This window comes from Oryzias melastigma, linkage group LG4 (assembly GCF_002922805.2).
Source record: "Oryzias melastigma strain HK-1 linkage group LG4, ASM292280v2, whole genome shotgun sequence".
Classification (NCBI taxonomy): Eukaryota; Metazoa; Chordata; class Actinopteri; order Beloniformes; family Adrianichthyidae; genus Oryzias; species Oryzias melastigma.
Genome location: NC_050515.1, coordinates 7,289,984 through 7,308,430, shown reverse-complemented (window position 1 = coordinate 7,308,430; position 18,447 = coordinate 7,289,984). Strand labels below are relative to the sequence as shown.

The 18,447-nt window shown below is 36.5% G+C and overlaps 1 protein-coding gene across 2 annotated transcripts in view; it reads right to left on the bottom strand.

The window, feature by feature from the left end:
- The window catches only part of insrb (insulin receptor b), a 76,845-nt gene that overhangs the window by 36,046 nt on the left and 22,352 nt on the right, over positions 1-18,447 (bottom strand). For both annotated transcript variants that reach the window (XM_024279297.2, XM_024279298.2), the window contains exon 2: positions 16,918-17,466. In XM_024279297.2, coding sequence (XP_024135065.1) covers positions 16,918-17,466 — 549 coding nt within the window. The remainder of the gene's footprint in view (positions 1-16,917; positions 17,467-18,447) is intronic.

The following is an 18,447-nucleotide window of genomic DNA, read 5'->3' as shown; positions in this document are numbered from 1 at the left end:
CACGCATGACAATCGTTCGTTCTATTTTAATGACGCAAAAACCTCAAGGGAACTGCAACACCTGCGCTCCCTTTATGATGAAGACGCTCCTCTCTACAACCCTCCACGGGCCGGGACAACCCAAAAACCCACAGCACCTGTACACGTTCATGTGACTAAGGCTTCAAGTGTTGACCTCATCTAAACCCATCAAAATGAGCAACATCTTCGGTGACCTTCTTTAAACAAGGACAAGACAGAAAAAAAACCTGATGCAGAACACAGCAGGACCAACTCAAAATGTCGCTAAATAACCCAAACCCATTCTGGCAAATGAAACCGTTACTCTGTGCAACAGATCAAGCAGACTTGAAAACCAACTTTCTATCTATTTTCTGAATCCCCTCAATCCCCTTTGGTGGAGCCTATCCCAGCTACGTCCATCTCAATGAAACCACCTGTGATGGCTCTGGAATGCCACCTTGTCGTGGTGGAGGGGCTTGTGTGCCGTAAAATCCAGATAGCTATCCTGGCTGGAGCTTTGTGCTTCTAGTAGGGTCTTAAAAGCCGGTCAGATTGAAGGGTAGAGGCCAGACTAAGAGCAGTCCAGGTTGGGGGTTTGGCACACGGCTGAATACCCAGATCTAGAAAACTAAGATGGTTATGGAAAAGGCGATGACCAGCGACTGTCATAAATGGAAAGATTTTGTTGGTGCCCTAAGCGTCTTAAGGCATCAAAGTCAGTAAGAAGAATCCCAGGTATTGTCAGGTGAGAATAGGTTACAACCAGTTCAGTGGCCTTGTGGGAGAGTATCCGCCCTGAGACTGGAAGGTCGTGAGTTCAAATCCCAGCAGAGTCATAGTAAAGACTCTAAAAATGTGACCCACTACCTCCCTGCTTGACACTCAACATTAAGGGGCTGGAGTGGGGGGTTAAACCACCAAATGGTTCCCGAGTGTGGCTGTGTCTACAGCTCACCCCTTCCCCAGGGGATGGGTCAAATACGAAGAACAAATTTCGCACATCTAGGTATGTGACACCTAATGGGACTTTAACTTTTTTAATCCTCTATTGGTTTGCCAGTCTTTCACACTCTTACATTCATGGCCCTAAAATGAATATTTTTAGACCGGAATGTTCCTAAAGTTCCAAAAGAACTCACCCATGCACAGGAGAACATACAAAGTCCAGACAGAAATGTCCCAACAAAGATTCAAACCAGGACCTTCTTGTTGTTGTTAAAGTACAAACCACTACACCACCTTGCAGCCGGGGTAGCTGAAATCTCACAAAAACTATCAAACTAATGAAACTATCATTTAAAACCACCGGTTCTAATAAATTGCCATTCAAACATTTATTGTGGAGCTTTGGTGCATCAGGTTTGAGCAGGGACAGTCATAATGGCACCTGGTGAACACCCACTCTACCACTGAGAACATTGGCAAAAACCAGGAGAAAAACATGTTTTTCTTGGTAATAGAACTACAAAAACAAGACTAAATCGAATAAAAAAAGGAGTCTGGAAAGTCTAGGAAAAAGCAGTCAACAGAAGGCAGAAAGACTGTCAACAACAATGACCGTTGATGGACCTTTAACAATTGTGAGCAAACAATTCACTAAAGAGGAAACAAACCAAGTTTATTCTTTTATGAGAGATTTCTTTTCCTACATACTGGATTCAAACAATATTTACATGGTCTTTCCTGTTCAGGAAATAACTGAGCAGCGACCCTGACTTCTCATTTCAAACCAATTTGTGTGCATCCTGTGTGCATTTAGCATGTAAATAGAGGTATGTGTTTATTTCTACATAAAGTGTTGGTTGCCGGTAAATAAAGTTCTACGCCAGACGCAGTGACACAGGAAATCAGGTCACTGACATACAGAATAGATAGTATGCGTGGGTGACTTTTATTATGAGCTGAGCCCTTGATCGGAGGGCAAAGGACAAAACTTTTACCACAAGGATGTATTTTTTATTTCACTCTGAATGGATTCCACGTTTTTCATTTTAAAATGCTAATGTTTGTTGTAAATATTTGTGGAGGAGTCAAATAACTTTAAATGGTTTTAGGATAGGCCTAAAAACAAAAAGTGTTTATGTTAACAAATTGACCCCTGTTTCTGTGCACGAGGACATATTTAGGTATCATGATTGAATGAAAATAAAATATTTTAATTATTCCTCATCCAGAAAATCCAGAATTGACTTTATGGCTATTTCCTGTATGTCTATAATTATGTAATAATGTATTTAATAATTATTTCCTTTTCTGAGCTGGTTGTTTGGATAATTGAAAGACAGAATCACCTACGGACAAATAACACGTATTTCTTCTTTACTGTTATATAAGTTCTACATTTAAAGACAAACTCCTTTAGTGACACCCCCACAAAGGGTCATGCAAACACTAAGTATCCCTTCCGGTCCTCACTTCACGTCTTTGTCCCAAACATGGCGATAAAGATGGAAAATGTGATCAGGCTCCCGGTTCACACGGACAGACGGGTACCAGAGTTCCTCGCCGTCCATTTGTCCACAGACCCTTAACATCAATTAGTTCAGTGGAATTGGCCTGAGGGCCCCCGTTCCTCTTCCGGGCTGTGCCTGCATCGGTTGAGGCAGGCAGCAGGAAGAGAGATGGTGGATGATTAGGGGAATTTAAACCAGCAGTTCTCCTGGGGGGCTTGGATTCTATGTGGGTAACAAAGTCATTTGTTATCCCACTTGTCAGAAAAACAACTTAAAATGGTAAAAGTGTCAAAACAGCAAAACAAGTCTACATGTAAAGATACTAGGACTGCCACGATTAGTCGTTACTTTATATTATATGGAGTCAGAGTGTAGTAAAGTTCAAAGTTATAATGGCTATTTTGGAGTTTAGAAAATATTTCAGCTACATGCTAGCTATTTAGCTAATTTAGGCTTTTTGTGCTAATTTGGAGTTTAGCTAATATTTAAGTTACATGCTAGCTTTTTTGGGCTAATTTAGGCTTTTTTAGGCTATTTTGAAGTTTAGCTAATATTTCAGCTACATGCTAGCTATTTAGCTAATCTAGGCTTTTTGTGCTAATTTGAAGTTTAGCTAATATTTTAGCGATATGCTAGCTATTTAGCTAATTTAGGCATTTTTAGGCTATTTTGGAGTTTAGCTAATATTTCAGCTTCATGCTAGCTATTTAGCTAATTATGACGTTTTTGTGCTATTTTGGAGTTTAGCTAAAATTTTAGCAACATGCTAGCTTTTTGGGGGCTAATTTAGGCTTTTTTAGGCTATTTTGAAGTTTAGCTAATATTTCAGCTACATGCTAGCTATTTAGCTAATTTAGGCTTTTTGTGCCAATTTGGAGTTTAGCTAATATCTTAGCTACATGCTAGCTGTTTTGGCTAACAGGCTTTTTTCTATATTTTAGACTAATGTAGCATTTAGCTAATATTTAAGCTGGCTATCAGCTTCAGCGTTTTCAGCTATTAGCTTCAGCGATTTCAGCTATTAACTTCAGCATTTTTAACTATCAATTTCAGCATCTTCAGCGGCCAAATTCAGCTTACAGAACAGACATTAGCATTATCGCAGGTAATGCTATATATATAGTTTTTAGTTAGTTAAGATGTGTGTTTTACATCCAGTTTGGCCATTAACCGATTAGTCGATTATTTGAAAAAAATCTGAAAATAAAATCTGAAAAAAATAAAAAAATAATAAATATAATAATGATAAAAAAAATGATTAAAAAACATTAATAATAAAATAATTTCAAAATAATAAAAAAAATTAAAATATAATCTGAAAAAATAATAAAAAATAATAAATAAAATAAGGATAAAATAATGATTAAAAAAATAATTATAATAAATAATTTAAATAATAAAAAAATGAAAAAAGAATCTGAAAAAAATTATCGGTGATTAGTCGACTATTAAAATAGTCATTTCTGGCACCACTAATCGATACCAAAAAGTAGATTATAGAACTTGATAATAACGTGAAGGAGGATTTGTTACTCCTGAGGAAATCCAAATTAAAGGAATTATTTGATCAAAATGGTCATGTGTGGTGGTTGGGCTGCAAATAGATGAGAGCTGTTGTTGTGCGTCTGCTAATATCTGCTGCTCTTCCCCCGTGATAGATATGAATCACACACGATCACATGCTTGCTGTCCACACGTCAGAATTACTGTGCTTCCAGTTGATTTCATTAACCTAAATACAGAGCTGCGGTAGGTCAGACTCTGGCACAGTAAACCCCAGCTCACTACAAAAGGAAAAAAGGGGATAGCACATGATGGCAAAATTCCTCATGGAAGAAAACTAAATCTACACTCTGTCAAGACGGAGATCACATGAGAAGACAGACAATTTAGGAGGTTACGGAGGACCCGTCGGGGGGGAGTCATGAATGAAGGACACCCAACATTTCTGACTGGGGTTGTAAGCGGAGCTCCGGCGCAGGACCTTTTTTAGTTGCAACAATGCCATCGCAAGGCCTGGAGGAGGAGACGCGCACAGAGAGGGGAGGCAACAGCCTAAGCATGCCAAATATTTACAGAGTTGGACGTCATTCTGCCTGCTGATGGACAAACACACACACAGTACCAGCAACTAGATCATAGTCTAATTCAAGTACGAGCTCAACCTAATGGCATCTTTGGTGATAGAAAAAAATGGTTCTTTGACCTAAATTTAAAAAAAAAAATCATCAAAGCCAAAACGATTATGTATTTTTACTACACAGCATATATGTAGCCAATAAATTCATGCAAAAACAAGAGGTTTAAAAACACTTGTTGATCTTTGAAAGAGTAAAGTTTGATTTTAAATATTTCTTTTCTGGAGAAAATTAGGTGCAAAAGTCCAAAGACATGCCTTAAAAAAACACCATTATTTAGCCAAAAGATCAATTAATGAATCAATTATTCACACTCCTACCAAAAACACATAATATTTGGGTTTTTTATGACTGATCCTGTGAAAGGCAGCTCTGACATTGGCCAATCTCCAGGCACAGACACTGCCGGAGTGGCCATCTTTAGGACTGGGAGCCATAGCTGACGAGTTTGGTCTATCATTTTGAGGCCCAAAAATTCCAGCATGTCTGCATACCAGAGAGAGAAAGAAAGAAAGAGGGGAGGGGGGATGGAGAGCACGGCGGAGAAAGAGAAAAAAAAGGCACAGAAAGGAAAATGGAGGATTTTTCAAATGAAGATGAGCAGCAAAAGCATTAAATGGGAGCAAAGAGAGCGGGAAGTTGATTTATTCTGATTTTTCAGTCATAGATTTTCAAAGTTTGACATACTGTTTTAAATCTCCCTAAAAACTCAAACACATTTTTTTAAATTGTAGAATTAAAACTCATTTTTGTGGCATAAAAAAAATATACATTTAGAAAACAGAGGAAGAACTAGTATTATATGAGACATTTTAAAACCAAAGCTATCAAGGAGAAAGTGAAACTCAAGAAGCTTTATAGGGTTTAAACTGTAAAAAGTTATTAGAGTATTTCTCGTACTACAAGTGTAAAAGTAGAACAACAAGTAGAATGTATGTAAAAAATGCAGTAAATACAACATTCCCTGGTTTATTGTTTTTACGTTCTAAAAATAACCTGCAACAGGTGAAATCCGTGAAGTAGGATTATAGAAGTCTAAAACCTCTTAATACACATTTCATCCACTTTTCTCAGAAACATGAACATTTTTAAACTTTTTAAACTCTAAAAGGTTGTGATTTTTTAGAAGATAAGTCCACAACAATCTGCTCACGATTGAAAATTTGTGCAAATTTGACAAACTGAACACATACTGTACAAGAGATACGGGAGAGGAAGAGATTGATTGACAAGGCCTACAGCCAATCAGGACGCAGGACAGAAAAAAACAACAAAAAACGTGCAAAAAGTGCACTGAAAATCTGCAAAGAGGATTTCTATCCACCTGTGTCCCTGTCACTTCCTCAAACTGAGTGTCCCATAATAACCTCCCCTTTCATACAAATGTCAATGATACTTTAGCACCATATCTAGGCCTCCATCTTACACGTTTATTCACGCTATTAACATTTTTTGTCTTCTGTGTAAACAATTATGATCAGATTTCTTCCTTTAAAACATCTAAAGATTTACTTAACTTGTTAGGAGTTATGCCACTACAAAAGCCGAAAACGGCCTAACCTACTATTTTTTTTAAACGTTTTCTCGTGATAATGAGATCCTCTCTCTCATTATCACGAGAAAACGCTAAATTAAAAAATAAAAAGAAAGGTAGGATGTTTTTGGCCTCCAAAATGCCAGTCTTCCAGCAAGGAAACAAACTAATTTTATATTTTAAAAATATGTCAAAACATCTCCACATCTGGGAGCTAGCTTACAGACCATCACAACCTCAAACTGACATCAAAGGAGCAAAATAAAAAAAATAAAAATAAAAAGGTGAACAACATTGGAGCTATCCCACTGTACAGTTTTCAAACACATTTTTTGAATATGAATTCTAATCTTAATTTTCTTTATATACTGTATATCTCATCAATCGTAAGAAAAATGTCACAATACTATGGTAAAAACACAATTTTTATTGGAGTGGGTCTTTAAATTTATTTATCAAAACCCATTCCTTCCCCACAGGGAAACTAGAAAGTAAAAGCAACTTGTAGAAAAAGTATCATTAGACTTTCTGGAGTTTTCCCCTCTGCCTCCATTGTGGCTCTCAAATAACATTACTCTGTTCAAAAACAGCTTCAAATTTGTATTCACTTCTTGATTTTGATAATTTTAAGGTAAAAAGTTCTGAGATTTTCTGAGGTCAAGCTCCTGTGAAATCAAGGATTCTTCCCTAAAGATTTGGCAGATTCTTAGTAGAAATTAACACCCTCAAGGTTAAAATAAGTTCAAGAAAAAAGGAAATAAACCTTTTTTGAAAGAAAATAATTCAACGTTCACTAAAGGAATGATTAAGGAGTTCTTTACTTTTGACTAAGTTATTTGAAAACTGTGAAAAAAGAACTTCTTGGAAGTAAAAGACACATCTTGAGTTTGGTCCAAAATGCAGAATTACCATAGAAGTTTATTTAATAAAAAAATACGTTGTGAATCTTAGCTCTAAGACCATTGTGGTGAATGAATGACAGATTACCAGGTGAGAATGTACTCCAGAGTCACAAATCCCTTTCAATGTGTGGGAAACACGACTTTTCCTGGAACAGGATAACAACCCTTTTTCCAGAAAATGTCCCAGAATTCCAACTAATTCCTGTGGACTGGTTATTGTAGGATCCATGAAGGTTGATGGAGCATAATAATCACCTTTTCCTGGCAGTAACTGTGGCTACACAAAATAAATACTTTTACTAGACGTTGCAGTATAAACACAGATATCCAGTGTAATGACACTTCTGTAAGTCAGTAACATAGAAATATATATTTTAATGTTTTTGTAAGCAGTAATATCAATGCATGGTTTAATATTTTGCAGTGTGGACGTATTCTAAAACAAAATGTGGTTACAGTATCTTCCTGCAGGCATTGCTTATGTTTAAACTAAAATCCTTCACTGTGCAAATTTATTCTACTTCAAAAATGTTAAATTATGAAATTATTGTTCTTTTCACACTTCTGGACTTAAACTTAACAGCATTTTTTTGTTGCTAAACACGAAGTTTAACTTTTACAATGAATAAGTTCCTGTTTAAAAAAAAAGTCTTCAAAGTTAAAATTATTTCCATTTAAAAATGTGTACATTCTAATTAATATTTTTAGTTACCATGATAAATTATACATGTTATATATATTATATTAAATTATCCAATAACTACTTTATTAAAATAAAATTAGTATGTTAAATTATTTCTGTACCAATGTTTTGTAGATTTGATTTATTACTAAGAGAGAAGTAAATATAATCAGTGCGTATTAAAGAGTCGAGTTAACACATTTAATAAAGTTAGTTTATGCATATTTATGTAAAAACTAAATCTGTATTAGACAGACGACTTTCATACTTTGCTTTAGTCATGCACTTCTTTACCTAAACTCAAACATTTTTTACTTCTAAACCTTAAGTTTAGACTATGAATCAGTTCCTATTTGCTGCATGTTTGTGTCTTTAAAAAAATATGTTTAAACAGGAAAAAAATGCGTTCAAGATTAAAATAATTTCCATTTCTAAATGTGTAAATTCCAATAAATGTTATTTAATTACCTTAATAAATCATACATGTTTTTCCTCATTATTATATTACATAATCCAATAAATGCTTATTAAAATAACATTAGTATGTTAAATTACTTGTGTACTTGTAGTTGTGATTGATTACTATCAGGTACGCAAATATAATAAACATTTAAGAGTCGAGTTAATGTATTTAATAATGTTTGTTGATTCATATTTATGTAAAAACTAAACCTGTATTAGAAAGTTAGCGTTCATACTCAGCTATAGTAAAGTAACTTTCACAAAATGTATAAATGAGTACTGTTGTAGTCGAACAGAAAATATGTGAAACGTTGAGCGTAAATAAGGCTTTTTTATAATATCTAAAGTGTCATGAGACTTTTCAGGTTTGGAGCCAGAAGGAAGTTTCTAAAGGTCAACTTTTTAGCAAAAACCAAAAAAAAAGCAGCTGAAAACAATCCCTCTTCATTCTTCTTCTCTCTACTGAACAGTTAATAGTCCTTCACTGCTGTTCCTGCTGCCAGTATTTTCTTTACTAATATACTGGGTAATAGAGCTTTGTGGATTACATCTGCAAACCCATTTACAAAATGAACATTTACAGCAGCGCAAACCCTTTCATGTACTTTTTCTCTTTTTTTCTGCTACCCAAAAACCTAACCCAGCCTAAAATAAAAGCTCTTCCTCTGCCAGCTCTCTCCCAGGACTCAGTCATACAGCTCAGCGGTAGGAAGCACTTTCCACAAAGACAGGAAGTAATGAGGAAGTCCTCTTAGACAGCTCTGGCAGTAACAACCATTGACTTGCCAACACGCTTTCCTTCATAAATCCACTGAAAGAAACGCTCATCAAACTACACGCTAACAGAAGCCACTAGAAACCAACATGATGCTTTTTAACAAAACATCTGCTTTTAAATTAAAAAAGCTCAATTTTCCTCCTTAGATCCTGAAATACTTTGCTTTAATGATTTATAAATCATTTGTGGTTCCATAACTAGTCGGAGATTTAAAGCCGATTAAGGAACAGAAACTCGGGTGAAAATGATATCAGCTGTGATACAGGTGGGTGGCTTGAACAGCTGCGTTTCCATTGACTATAACATTGCACAAGTTGGATTTGCAGTAATAAATCTGCCTAATAAAAAGAGGAAAATTTTGGAAAAATGTATCGAAATTGACATATTTAGCAAAACTCCAATGGAAACACTTCTTTCAAATGAAATAAGTCACATGACCCACGTTTAGTTGCAGGGAACACATGAGATCCCACAGCATCACACAGCTCATCAAAAGTTGAGCGCGTCTTGGAATTGGTGGATCCACGACTCCTCTAAGACCACGATTTCACCCGTAGACACTCCCATGTAGCTTACTGCTCCATAACCTTAACAAGGTGCCGACGTCTCCTTTGATAAATGACGATGAGCGATAGTTTAGAAGAAACTTGAATGCAAAGTGCTGTTCACATTCGCCGCCATGTTTCTGAATGCACGAGTTGGTTTGTGTTTATTCACATAATTAGGATTTAATGGAAACAGTGGAATTGTGAAAATATGTTTTATTTTTCTGCATTTCTAGAATTTCGATAAAGTTTTCTGCATTAATGGAAACGCAGCACGTCATCTGTTCCCTTTGAAAATGAGTGTTTTCAGAGAAATAATACAAGATTCAAGGTCAAATCTAATGTATGTCAAACAGTTTGCACTGACCGGACACACGGCACATAAAAGTTTACGATAAATCTCAAACAATAATTTGAAAAACAATTCATTTCCTGCAATCGTTCAACTGTTTTTTCTTTTTTTTTATAGATCCACCGCACCAAAACCTCTTCCAATCGACTTCATATTCTTGCATTTTCTGTGTTGCTGGAGTTAAAAGCTAAAAATGAACAATAGCTGTGGGAAAACTCTTTCATTTGCTGATCATTAAAACAACTAGAGTTTTGGAAGAGACGCCAGAGAGCCCTTTAGAAGAACCCTGAGCAAAAACCTCTCATACTCTAATGATGAAGCAGGGCCAGAAAAGTGTTATTGGTTTGTTCTGGGTGTCAGCCAACAGCATGCTTGACTTTCTGCGAGCTCAATACTGTCATTTTCCTGCTCTCCTTAGGCTCCAGGTTGTGCGTTCGACACGCTGGTGAGCGTGGATGTGTGCCGAGGGTTTTGAGCGTGGAGCTGGGAGCTACACTTGAAACTCACTGCCTTGTTTGTTTTGCTCTGTTTATTTTGCTTTGCCCAACCTCTTCTCTTTCCCCTCCTGGCCTCCTCACCTTCTCCATTTAGGGGTCCAGTTGCGTTAGCATGAGAAATAAGACACTAATGGAAATGTCACAGATGAGCATTTCCAACGACAGCGCTTCAGGGCGACGCGACCCTTCGGTTTATGACACGCAGCTTTAAAGGTCCGAGACTTCCAAGAATCAACATTACAGAATATATACATACTCTCCAACATTAGGGAGGTCTTCTCTTTTCAATTTAAAAATGATATTATATAGAGGTTATGCAAGAAATAAGTTTGAACACAAACACGTCCGGAAATATTGAGAACTAGAGGATTTCACAATAGCTTTGGTAATCTTGCAACAGAGAAACTTTTTTCAGCATGTGTTCCAACCTATTTTTCTCTCTTCATAAATAGTCTTTTGTTTTTCTACTTCAGTCTCGGTGGCTGCTGCTTAAAAGCAGGTGGAAACTTCCTGATTGAAACCTTTCGAAAAAACAAAAGGGCCAGTTTTAGTTCAACTGGTTACCATGGGGGTCTTGTTACACAAGGAGTTCGTTCTAATCTACAAGTAAACATATAGATTGTCCTGCGAAAAGTTTAGCAACATTTCTTAAAAAAAAAAACAAAAAAAAAAAAAAACTTGCTTGACATATATAAAAAAAATAGGCTTCAGAGAGCACATTTGATGCCAAACCTTTGGAAATATTTGTTTAAGTGCAATAATAAATGCTAAATCAAGGACAGTAATAGAAAAATATATGACTTTTATGAAGAAGTTCTAAATTTATGGCAAAAACCATTATATACTGGAAAAGGTGAACACCATTTATTTATAACCAGAAACAACTGGATTCCTCAGGACAAATATTAGTATAAAGCTGGAAATGTTCTGGGTCATTAGCCCGAATTGCCTCCCTACCCCTCTGGATACTCCCTATTGCTCCAACTGTTGGGGCATTTGAAGCTGTAGCGGTGTCCGAACGCATTTTCTTTTTTAATGAGGAGCCATAGCAACTTTGAGTTTGCCGAGAGAAACACATTTCTTCACGTGGATGCGCTCTGAAGCACAGAAGATTATATTGAAAGAGTCATGACTTTTTTTTGCATGATTTTATAAAGTAATAAAGCCAATGTTATGTATTCTTAGGCACATACGAGCTAACCAACGACAACTGATGACATCATCTAAGTTTAGTACTGTCCAAATATGAAGACACCATTTGTGTGGGAGAAGGTATAGGGGTCAAGAACCAATTCAGATTCAGTCATGGTCATATGCACCCATATGGGGTTGACCTGTACAGGTGCAGCAGATTTTTGGGTTATCGGAGCCTTTGGCTTCTTGATGCATTCATCACTTTCTGCCAATCAACGGGTAGCTACAGCGGCTCCACCCCAAATGTTTTGTTCCACTTTTCAATAGACCTACAACAGATGAGGGGGCCCCAAAGAGGTACAGTTTGGTACTCTGTAATGGGTCCATTTTACAATGGAAACGCTCAAAATACCAGACAAGACCGGACCCCTCAGTGGAAACGAGGCTTAATTGGCCCCTTACTGACTGCACGCAAATGCAGATGCACAGGGATATACAAATCCATAGGATATCCACACAAAATACGATTTAATTGTCTAATTTCTTCATTTTTAACAGTAAAGCTGCACACAAGGAGGACACAAAGAGGGTTTCTTATCATGCAAAGACCACTAACAGGTTTTCTGTGTAGCCTGTAGAATTTGGTTGAAATAATTAAAAAAAAAATCTCACTTACCCTTACATATTAAGTTTTGACTACTATTCGTCAAAGGTAGGAAACACTGAGTCGTCTACAACCTTGCTATTTTGTAAAAGTATACCTACTTTTTGTCTGCAGACAACCCATATAAACACGTAAGGGCATTTGTGTTTAGGCTTTAGGCTCCGGGTCCCAAACAGCTGTTCTAATTGGTCAGAAATGCCAAAGTACAGCACAGCTGATTCCTTTGACCTAATCTATGGGTCGTAAGCAAATGTATTTACATGGTGGGGTAAGCGACAAAAGATAAGTCAAACAAAAGGGCTAAAGAGTCCATAGGGCGCCTCACGTCTTTCTCCTCGGTGTGGAAAAAGGGCCGAGTTACTCCAGAACTTTTAGTTTAAAGATTTTACAGCCGGGTGAATGAAAAGCAAAAGTCTAAGGAGCATCAGTGTTTGTCTTTTTAGGTCCATATTGACTGATACACTACATTGCACTGGAACACGTCCAACTCAAATACAACGGCGGTCAGGAAGAGGAAAGCTGCCCGATGACGCATTTAAACTGACCGCCATGTCAGAGGAATCGCCGTTATGACTGCAGCCATCTCACACGTTTATTTGTGATTCAAAAGGTATTTCTTCTCCGTGACTTTTGTCATAGGGGAAGGGTGGGGGGGTGTCGCTGGAGCAGAGACTGTGTACTTAAACACAATTGGAGTATACAATAAAACACGTAGGCGAAGGCAAGGTGAACTTTAATCTGAAAAGCTCTCTCTCCCCCTGGTTATGTGTGGCTGTTTTTGTGTTTTCGTGAGTTGTGCAAGAAAAGAGCTGGCTGGTGTGCGAGATTGAACACAATGTGCCAGGCCCCAAGAGCAGATAGCTCTTTATCTAAACACAAGATTGGAACTTCCACATTCCCCGTCTTCTTAATTCCACTGCGCTCCTTCAGTTAAATTCTAGTTTTAGTTATTAGTTGTAGTTTTTAAGAATTGTTTGATTTACATTTTGATTAAACTCTATAATTCACAACCAAATCAGATAATACTTGAACAAAACACACAGCCAGTGATGACAAGAACTGATCTAATCTGACTGATCTAGGTCTCCAGTTTCAGTCACCTACATATGTGTTCAAGCAGTTTTTAACGTTACTTTTTAAAAACTTTTTTTTTAAGCCACAGAGTGACTAAAACTGCTGTCATGTTTTTCTAAAGTTCAATTAAAACACAATTCAACAAAAAGCATTGCTTTGACAGTCACCGACATTCCCACTGATTTGCATGACATTGAAAGCTAAAATTGTGTTTTTATTTTAACAGAGTAATTCAGTACTTTTAAAGCTTTAAATAAAAGAAAAAAAGACTTGTAAACTGGGGTCATTATATTGATTGATTGTTTACTTAAAACAGTGACAGCATATATTTTTAGACATTTAAAAATAGAAATATATAAGATTATAGCTTCTTAGGCTAATTTCCATCTTTAGTCCGTAAAGAAAAGGTTACAAAAATTAATTTTGGTTGCACTGAGGCCACATCACACAGCCACTGTGTACATTTTGCGAATACGTTTTACTGTAAGTTGATCCATACATGGTAAAAATAAAACCTAATTGTGCGGTAGAAAATTGGTGATACGTGAATATACGTGGAAAAAGTGAGAAAAATCGTTTATTTACGTGAAATTTTCATAGATACGTATATCATGAGTAAATCAAGTACAAATAAACCGCGCATAGAACGCGAAAACCCGCACTTCATTGAATTTCTTCACAGCTTGTGGAGATCCACGCCCGCCGTACCCAACCCCCTCCTGCAATCTGCCTTTCCCGTGTTGCCAGACAACGCCCTGCGAGAGACCCCAACCCCCGGTCCAGTTCACACAGACGGGGGGTTGGGGTCAACCTAGACTGCTAAAGTGGTGAAAGTTAGGCCGATTTATACACCCCGTTACACAATATGCGAATCTTGTATGAACTGTTATTGTGTTTAGTTTATATATGTGACATATAAATAATATAAATGTTATACATCCGTTGTACATGTGTGAAAAGTCTATTAGACATAGGTGGAAAGTCACAAAATTGTGTATACAACAAAATGTTCAGTTAGGCATTCTTGCAAATACGCTAATGCGGCTAACGTGTAGCAGTGTCGAGCAGTGTTTACTTTTTTTTTTACGAGTTACTAACAAGATTGGGAATTAGCATAATTACAGTAATGTTGGTTTAGTGATATCAGTCTGTTTTTTTACTTTAGTAGGTGCAGATATTGTGGATATGTTAACGTGGCTAACATGTAGCAGCATCGAGCTGGTTTTCTTTTTTTTTTTTTTTTACGAGTTACTAACAAAGCTTGGAGTTAGCATAATTACAGCAATGCTTGTTTTAGTGATATTAGTCTGTTTTTTACATTGGGAGGTACAGACATTGTGGACATGCTAACACAGCTAATGTGGCTAACGTGTTTCAAGCTAATTTTTTAATACCTGTGAATACGATTAAAGTCTGACTGACGACTTTTTTTCTGCCTTATAGTTCGGTGAGACATAGATATATGAAATAATTTTTAAAATAGACCAATTATGTGCGCCCTCTAGTGTGGAAAACAAGGTACTTTAAAAGATTTAAATTAAACTCCTTGGTAACATTTTTTAACCTCCAAAACTCATGACAGCTCTTAAAATCTGTGACACAAATTCAATGCGCGATACCAGTTTTGATCAGATTTCTACCAAAAAAAACACTAAGTTTAGCCAACTGAAAAGTTTCTAGTGCAGTGACGTGTCCTCTTTACCCACACTTGCATGTTCACACACAAGTGCTCAGTGGTTTTCCTGCTTAAAGGGCTGCTGTAAGATCAGAGGAATGCAGGCTCTCCCCTGGCTTTTACCTAAGGCAAGAGGAACCTTATAAAAACCTTACAAAAACAAGGCCACAGTTTCCACTCCCACATAAACTTTAATGCTGCGTCTAATGTTCCTTCTACCCGCACCCACATCTGTGTGCATATGTCCAAGTTTGGGAACTATAGGTTTTTACTCAAATGCATCCATATAGTATGGTCATGCCACTTATACAGCATACCTCACAAGAAGTCCCACTTTTATCTTACTATCATATCAATAGGATTTGTGTGCAGAATGCAGATACAAATAAGATCTAAACTACTTGAAAAGTCATTAAGTTCTCACAGATATAAACCTGGCAGTAGTTGCTTTTGTAAGCCGTAATTTAACGTTCAGAATAGAAAAATTCACTTTTATATGGAATTAACACTTATAGTTGGTTAAATATGCAAAGAAACAAACTATTATGTAAGTCTACATTTATGTATGTTTGATCTGCACATTTTGCACAGCTGCAAAACAGGAATTTATTGCATCATCTTACAAAAATGAACTCTGTTTGGCTGATCTGAAGCAAAACACACGTCATGCCCTCGCCTCAGACATTTCTGTAATAACAGATTATTGTTGGTTTTTTTATGCAGCTGAGGGACAAATCAAACACTTGAATTTGTAATCTAAAATATCAATCAGTTTTCTAAACTTTCAGATGAACTCATTTTTGTTTTCTATACTTAGCAATTAAAAAAAAAACTTATATTTCACTGAAAAAAAATAAAATTGCAAAGTAAAAATGAACAGAAATGTGAGGAAAAAAGATATTTTGATCAAACTTATATATTTTCAAAACAAAAATTGATTTTACATTCCTATTTTTTATACAAATAACTCAACTTTACAATCTTTTTAATGTCAATTCTCTCTCAAAAAAAAAAACAGTTTTAGACAAAAGCATCATCATTTTGGCTTTCTTCATGTCTTACAGCCAAAACATTCAAACATGTTTTTAAAAAGTGTTACGATAATTCTGGTGTTCACACGATATTTGTCTAGCTTGTCCAAAAAGTTTTAAAATTGAATCATAGGTGAACTAGTCCTTACATTTTATTAGTAATGATCTAAAAACAAATTTTGTACACAACTTTTGCTTTTTTATTTAACAGTTTAATAGGTGTAAAGACCAGGGAAATACGCTTAAAACAAATAGATCTGTTGGTCCTCTGGTTGGTATATTTTTAAAAAATGATAATCTATAAGTTAGAGTGGTTAAATCAAGTAATACAAGTTAAATGAATTTTTAAAAATAATAAAGTATGTAAATATTTTTGTATTTTGAAACACAAAACTGGTTTAAACTGCAGAAAAGACGATGAGTCTTTTCAGAAATCCATTGTCTTCATGATTCTGACTTCTTTTTTTTTCGATTGCATTTTTCCCATAACCTTAAGAGCGAGTCCTTCCAAGACTTGTTGATTCCTTTCACACATCGAGGCTATAATTACAGTTGCTTCGACTCCCCAGCTCCAGTCGGTGAATGCTAATAAGGGGGTGCAGCGTGTCCACAAACTCCTGGCACCTTCTGACAGATGCAGTCCTCCACGTTACAAAAATCATTACACAAATCAGACGGTGTGAAAACAGGATTCTGGTACAACAAAAATCCTGATTGGATTCAATTCTAGTTCAAAAGGTCATGAAATAAGTTTGATTTTAGAAAAAAAATTAATGTCTTTAATATAAAATGTTTTTAACAGAATAAAAATTGTTGAAATAGCATTAAAGCTTGTTTTATTTATGAATTAAGTGTATTTACACATATTTATATAATTATCAATCCTCTCAGATTATTTCAAACCACAAAACTGAAGGTTTTTATTTTTTTACCTGACAAAAACCAACGTTTCTAAGACGGTTGTAGAAAGGGAAGTAGAATTCAAGCACTTACTTCGCTGACAGTGTTTCTGCGACCAGCATCTTGCTTTGTAGCGTCCGTTGATGGTGGTCTGGGGACAGATGGTTCGGCCCTCGGCGGTGCCAGGACACAGGTCTCCACACTCTCGCTCGTCTTTGTTCCCCACGATGAAGTTGTCCTCCACCGAGTCCAAGATCTTGGACCAGTCTAAGGTGGACAGGTAGCACAGGTCGGAGTTCTCCTCGATTCTCACGGAGCCGCGGGTGATGTTCATCAGGCTGTAGAGGCCCATTTCCTTGAGGTCCCGCATCTCGTAAATCACAAGAGCGTAGTTGAAGAACAGGTTGTTGCCGCGGATCACGGTCAGGTTGGGGAAGAGATCGCTGAGGGTCTCGAGGCCGTAGACTCTGAACAGCAGGACATAGTCAGTCACCACCTGCAGCTTGGGGAAGCTGAGGCCCCTGAAGTCCTCGCTCCTGGTCTTAAACATCAGCAGGATCTTGAGGTGGCCCTCGATGATGGTGCAGTTCTCCAACCGCTGGAAGTTGGTCACATGGTTCCGGATGTCTTTACTTGGACAGACTGCAAAACAGAAAGAAGAGTTCCGTTACTCCACTGTGTGGTAAAGCAAGAGTCCATATACCATAAGTGTCATCCATCCAGAGCTGCCTTTGTTTTCCAGCAGGCGCATTGATAAAATGAGAGCGACATCAAGCAATGTTTCTCAATCCTGGTTCTAGTGATCGACTGGTCTGTGTGTTTGACACGTTTCCCTGATAAGACGCCAGATTCAGCTCACAAAGTCTGCAGAGGCCTAAAGGTTGTGATATTTCAATCGGTCCGTTTAGAGTCAAAAAGTAGAGGAAACCCCAAAATGAACAAATGTTCAAATCACAAATGTTTCCAAGGTTAGCTCAACTAACAAAGCTAAAGTTTTGTGATTCAACCAAATCTTTATTAGAAGCTCTATAGCACACGTGTCTATCCGGCCCTCCAGATCATTTTATTTTATTGTTATTAATGGCCCGAAGTGATCTTGCACTTATTTCCAATTAGTATAATTATACCAAAATAGATATTCATGGAGAGTAAAAAAATTAAACGTTATTTAATATTTAAGTTAATTTATTCTGGAATGATATTCCTTCCTTTTCATTATTCATATTTATGTTAAATTACAGTTTTAAAGATTTGTATTCTGTTAGCTTTTTGGACTATTTTGACATTTAATTAGATTTTTTGGAGGGCTATTTTGGAATTCAGCTGATATTTCAGCTACATGCTAGCTGTTTTGGCTAATTTGTTTTTTTCTTTTTTAAGATTTTATGCTAATATTTACATGCTAGCTGTTTTTGCTAATTTAGACTTTTTTCAGTTTTTTAGGATATTTTGACATTTACCTATTTTTTCCAGCTACATGCTAGCTGTTTTGGCTAACCTAAGTTTTTTTTTGCTTTGTTTTTTAGGCTAATATAGCTTTTAGCTAATATTTTAGCTGGATATCAGCTTCAGCATTTTCAGCTTGTTTTCTGCTAATTTTTTGGACTATTTTGGCATTTACTA